The 6,276-nt window shown below is 45.1% G+C and overlaps 1 protein-coding gene across 4 annotated transcripts in view; it reads left to right on the top strand.

Annotated features, from left to right (window-relative positions):
* Nucleotides 1-4,710, top strand: part of ZCCHC7 (zinc finger CCHC-type containing 7) — a 114,996-nt gene extending 110,286 nt beyond the window's left edge. For all 4 annotated transcript variants that reach the window (XM_085213625.1, XM_085213623.1, XM_085213626.1 and 1 more), the window contains 2 exons: nt 2,758-2,875; nt 3,304-4,710. In XM_085213625.1, coding sequence (XP_085069751.1) covers nt 2,758-2,875; nt 3,304-3,800 — 615 coding nt within the window. In that variant the 3' untranslated portion in view covers nt 3,801-4,710. The remainder of the gene's footprint in view (nt 1-2,757; nt 2,876-3,303) is intronic.
* Nucleotides 4,711-6,276: the final 1,566 nt, after the last annotated feature.

Raw genomic sequence — 6,276 nt, forward strand, 5'->3', positions numbered from 1 at the left:
TAGCTCTCACTGACTAAGAAAACTGAGGTCAAAATCAGTGTCTGTACTGATGCAGTGAGTAGCCCTGTCAGAGCTTGAAAATCCTGGCTATAATTAAAGGGAAAAAGTTTGGGGTTTTTTGGAGGGTTTTTTTGTTTGTTTGTTTTTGTTTTTTTGCTTTTTAATATTTTTTTTAGTTAGTTTGTTGGGTTTTTTTTGAAATTTGTTATCAGTAAACATTACTGGTGATGATAAGCATCTCTTAACATTTTTTCCCATTTCTGCACTGCAGGAGCCCTCCTGCATTGCCTTTCTTGAGCATTTAACGCAGAGGAATAGCAGACTACCGAGAAGAGAAGGCTGCTGTTAGTTTTGTGTGGACACAACACAGTGCTTCCCACAGCAGTCTGCTTCTTTTCGTCTTGCCATTTAATCTAGCTTAGGAACATTTGAAGTTCTATTTCTTCGTTAGAAGCAACTCAGGCAAGAGCAAAGAAGTCAGTAAATCCTGTGCCAGTTTGTGTGAGAAGGTGACTATGGAACACATGTGGGGGGTGTGCAGAAACTGAAGGAATTATGGCGTTAGCTGTCAAAGGTTCTAACACCTGGCAGTTTACTATATTTGCTGTCTTATTTATTATTGCAGTTGTATTTTTAAACTCTACATAGATGAGCTGCAGTGCTAATAAGGGAAAAGATCTTATTTTCTTTAGTAGACTTCCCATCACAGTCTATTTTGAACCATCCACACCTCCAAACCACTGTGTTTCAGGGTCCCTGGCAAAGATGTGCTCTTTCTGTGGGACATCTGTCTAGGACAGTTAAGGAGGAAGTAACACAGGGACACACAGCCCCTTACATTATTCAGGCTGCAGCAAGTTTTTAAGGCAGCAGGGATAAGGAGCTGACCAGTAGCTGCAGATGTGCTTTGCATTCACATCACAATATGCCACTCACACAGAAAATTCCTCCTGCAGGCTGGTAGCAGGTTCTGCTTTCCATCCTCTGTATGTCCCCTCCATGGCAAACACTGTCCCAAGAGCATCAAACAGTGCGAAGTGTGTGGCAGCAGTGGCAGCGTACCTGGGAGGAAGGGCACAGCACAGTGCTTGTTGGACATGGAATTGATTTTTCAGTGAAGTTATGTTTCAGCAGAAAAGAGGAGTGCTAATTTTGGTGGCACATTTATTCAGTTCACTGATGCTTCAATGTCAACAAGTGAGCAAAAGGAGAAGTGATGAAGGGCTGTATTTCTGCAGGGCAAGACAAAGGTGTTGTGTAGCATCCCAGCCACTGCATTTCACAGTTATCACAGAAGGAGAAATGTGTTTTGAGGTGCTTCTGCATAAAGCCAAACCGTGTTGCTTTCAGTAACCTCCGTGGCAATGCTTACATTTTCTTCTGTTCAAGGTAGGCAGACAGCTTTGTGCCCAGCACGAAGCCTGCTCTTAGTTAGGTGCCGTTCACACGAAGCAGAAGTATTTCAGCTGTGCATTTCAGTGCTTTCCTCTCCCTTAAACCTGAGGAGGTGAGTGGGGATCTAGGAGTGGTGAGGGAGGAGGTGTCTCTGTGGGGTGTGCTGGGTGCCTGTGGCCACTGAGTGGCTGAGGTGTGCAGAGTGAAATCTGGTCTGACCCAGCAGTGCTCCCTTGGAGGACACCACAGAGAATAATCCTTCTTTCGACTTCAGCCCAGCAAAGGCCATTTAAAGATGAGGTGAGGACATGAAATACGTATGAAATGCATTTTTAATGTATTGCTCCTCTAAAAGGGAGAGAGGAGGGTGCAGAAGGACACATAGGGAAGGGGAGTCTTAGAGGCCTCGTATGGCCGAAGTCACAAAAGCAGGAAGGAAAGCTGCTTAGATAGCGTGGAGATACAGTGAGCAAAAGCTCCTCATAGTTTATTGGGAATGGCAGGCCCAGAGCTTATTAAATCTGGGCAGCATCCAAGAAGTGGAGAGCAAATCCATAGGAAGCATAGCCAGGCCCACAGACATTGCCAAAACATTGTGAGTGCAGCAGGGAAAAAAGCCACATTCCTCAATCAGGTGTTTGTGACGTGGGCTCACATGTACGTGACCCAGGGAGCAGTGGATGGTTCAGGGCTCTCTTCCCAGCACACCCAATGTCTTTGCATGGCAGAACCTTCTGTGGGATCTGCTTTTGTTCTGCATCTGTAAGAAAGTGACACACAGCTCTGGCAGTGTGCAGAGGGGGCTGCCCTGGGCTCCCCATCGCTGCCTTCTCCTTCCTTTAACCCCCACCACACCTTTTGAATGTGCCACATTTCTGCACATGCATTTCCCTCCAAGGGATCCAGGTTTAAAAAGCCCTCCCACAGCTGGAGGGGTTGACCTGAGGAGATGGGGCTTGTGGTTGTGATGGAGAGCCAGTTGCAGTGGGAGCTGGCCCAGCTCAGGCAGGATGCCCTGTGCCCTGGATCTAGCAGCATGGTTGGCATGCACTCCCCTGGTATCTACCTGCTTCTAGTTCTATGCCTTGACGACTGCTGCAGATTGGTAATAAGTGTGGAAAGGCACGTGAGTCCTTCCACTTGCTGGAAGACAGCTGCAGGTTGGTTTGTGGAATGCATGTTTTTCTTTGTGTGTTGAAAGAACTGTTGAAAATCAGTAGAATTATCAGTAAAATTATCCGTTTTTAAAGAATTGCTTGCAGCATCCTCTGTAGGTACAGACCAGCACCTGCAGAATCCAGCTCATTTTGTTTCCCATGAAATCATAACTCAGCCTCATCTGGTTTGAAATGTGTTTTGCAGGAGTGCGCAGAAAAGCGCATGCGTGGAAGCGTGTTCCCTGCTTCTCCATTCATCCACTACTACGACAACGAACGTGACCTCAAGAGAAGAGCAAACAGGTTGAAAAGAAAGATTGCAGGTGACATTTTGGGAGATCCCTTTTTATTTTCAGTTCTGTGAAGTGTTTTCTCCCGGGCTTGCTGCTTTCTGAAATACTGCTGAATTGTTTCCATGTCTTGGGAAAAGCTGTAGGAATTTGAAAAGGTACTCCAGGAGTAGTAAGAGGTTTGTGACCTTAATCTTCTGTGTACCACGGAAATATATCATTTCAAAGCCCTAGGTGAGTGTTGTCAGATGTTTTAATTCTGCTGACACTGAAATGGTAATAAACTAGCAAGAGGAGGCTTAAACTGTAAGTCAGTAAGGTTCTTGTCTATGGGCAATAAAAAAACACCACAAAAAAATCTACCAAACTCAGACACCACGTAGAGGGAAAACTGCAGTGGCTCCAGCATGGGGCTTCAGGTTTTCATTGCAGGTACTGAAGTGAGCTGGTCTGTTTTACAGAACTGCAAGAAGCTGGCCTTCTGCCAGTGCAGCCAGAGACACCATGGCAGGAAGAAAAACATGGAGGGCACAGCTGCAAGAAAAAGCCTTGGGAGGAGCGCAGTAAACGTAACAAAGATGAGCATCGCAAGAAGAGGAAGTCATCATCCCAGGCGGACAAACAGAGAGCAAAAAGACACAGAAGTGATGTTGAAAGGGGCCACGAGATGGAGGACGACTTCCCTAGAGGGTATCATAAGCAGACATCCAGAGGCAGCAAAAAACATCACAAGTCTGTTCACCAGGCGCATGGCAGCAAGGAGTATGGCCAGCAACTTCTGGAAGCTGCTAAAAGGAAGAAGAAAAGGAAAAAACAGAGAGATGCTAGTCCTGATATCAATGATAATTTATTCCTTATAAAACAGAGGAGGAAAAGGTCTAAGCAGAAATTCTTCAGAGGAGGAAAAAGTCTAAGAAGAAATCCTCCTGCTGGTGAGGAGGTATATGGGAAGCACTGACAGTTGCTGGTCCTGACTCTGCCTGTTCTTTGTTTTTGTCACTCCTTACACATTGAATTTGAGTATGTCCCTGAGTGTGGGTGGACACACTCAGGCCCCAGTCACACGAGAAGCATCCTTCTCTGTTTCCAAAAGAGATGCTTTGTCTGTTCTGCACTGTTCACTTGGCAGGGAGCATTTAATATTTGAGTCTGGAATAACTGTACTTTTTCAGCAGTCCTCGTGTAAGTTTGCTGTATTTGCTTGTCATGTGAGGGGCTGGGCTGGGGAAGGCCCATGCTGCTTTGGGTAGGATTTGTTTCTTTGCTTGTGAGATGTAACTCTGATAGCAGGATCTTGGCACGGTGCTCATGCTGACACTGAAGGGAAGGGAAGCTTTTACATTAGCAGGAGCTGGGGTCCATGTGTGGAGATGTGCATGTTCCCATCAGCCACTCTCCAGGGTGCAGTCCTGTCCCTTCTAGAAGGTGCTGTGAGGGTGTTGCTTTAAGCTGTGGGAAGTGACAGTCTCCAGCCTCGCTCTGCAGTGTAGGTCCACCACCATCAGTGCCACAGCTCTGGGTGCCAAGCGTGGGCAAGCTCTAACTGACCACATTCCACCTCTTTGCTGACTGGTTAGAACAGCAGGAGAAAGCAGCTGAGAAAATATAGCAGAGTTTACATCTCATATTAGATATGTCACTGTTCCCCTTGGTGTGGGAGTTGTGTCTGCAGAAATGGTAGAGCATGAAAAGTGTGTTTGATTCCAGACATGATGTGCTAAAATTTAATAATTAAATTTATTTGTAAGACAGTTATTTTTGTACTGTAGAATTGGACGTCTATGTTGTTTAAAGTTTTGTAAAAACAAATGCTTGACCAAATGAATAATCCAAATAAAAATTTACATGGGGGATATCCAGAACCATTACTTTGCTCTACGTTGTCTTTCATTGGCAAGCAGAACTACTTAAGAACACACTATTTGCTTCCCTTATTTTGAGCTGAAACTACAGCGCTGTCAGGAGATTTCCTGTTTTTATTGATTCAGAACCTGTACTGCAGCATACCACTGCTTTTGCTAAGCAGGAGGAAGCAACTACCAGCACGTGTTCATAAAGTTAGCTGTCCTCTCTTTCTGCTTACAAAGAAATTTGAAAGAATCTGTAAGTTGTGCAAATGCAGGGTATACAAGGAGGATAAATCAGAAAGGTATTGCAGCACAGAAAAATGGGGGCTGTTTTTCTACCAATACTGTTCCACTCTCTGTAAGTTCCCCACTTTTTGTTTTTTTCAGGGACCCAAATGACGACACAGGTATTTCAGTGCCCATATTGTCTCTGTTCAGAGGTGTTTTCGGCAGACCTAAACCTATGAAATGCTTGAGAACTGTCAGGACTTGTCAACGGCATCTTATTCAGAGCCCAGTGCCCAGTTTTGAGTAAGTGCCTTTGTGCTGGTGGCTGAAATTTCTTTCTTCTCAATGTCATCAATTACTTGATTAAAAACTTCCTTTTGGCTGAAAAAAAATAAATCACTTTCACCCCTTATTAAAAATAGATATATCCTGAAAAGACCCCAACACTGAACTCACCTTCTCCCATCTGTTGTGCCTTACATCCCTTTTTACTTACCAACACATTTTCCTATTTGAACAAAAGTCTCCAGCAGCCTTCAGCTGGCACAGCATGCAGACTGCTAGATACAGAAGGAGAGTTTTGGATTCAGTATTAAGGTCAACTCCAACTCATCCAGCACTTGCACCATTCACTCAGTGGCCACCTGGAGCTCGCTGAGAGAATGTGTCCTCAGTGCTTCTGTCCTGTAGCACTTCCTTGGACAGAAGTGTTGTGATTCAGGGTGTTCCTGCAGTTCCAGATTCTCCATCTACAGGTGATGGGCAGCTCAGAAATCAGCAGAGGCCACTGTGTGCGTGCGCTGTACCTCCTGCACATCAGCAGCCTGTAGGGCTGCAAACCATATGCACTAAGAAAGTGTGACCAGGCGACGAACCTCAGAAGACTGCGTGCTGGTGGTTCTGCCCACAGAGAGTACTAGAAAGCACAAAACTACAATAACAGGTAAGGGAGAATTCCCCTAAGCTGTAGTTAGGCAGATTTTATGGCGTCTCCCAGAATTTTTTTCTTTGCTGTTTTTGAGGCAAATGGTCAGTAATGTTTTTGTTGTAGTTTGATTTGGTTCTCGTTTAAGATAGAAGTGACTCGTGGAATTTTGGCCTTGTCATTGTCTGCGTTGCACAATAGTGTGTCTTTGCTCTGGAGAGTTTTCACATTCACCATGCTCATTTTACCAAAGAACATCACGAGTCGGGCGACCACTGCTTCACTCCTCCAAAACTGAAACTGCTGTGTTTTCTGCAGTGTCCAAGAGACCAAGGACAGAACTGCAAGTTAACATCAGAGAGAGAGGGAGAGGAGTCCTTGATCTGTACAGGAGGCATTTTACAGCTGCTGTGTTGTATGCTGTAAAGGAAAAC

The sequence above is a fragment of the Meleagris gallopavo genome, chromosome Z (genome assembly GCF_905368555.1).
Source record: "Meleagris gallopavo chromosome Z, MGAL_WU_HG_1.1, whole genome shotgun sequence".
In the NCBI taxonomy this organism is placed as follows: Eukaryota; Metazoa; Chordata; class Aves; order Galliformes; family Phasianidae; genus Meleagris; species Meleagris gallopavo.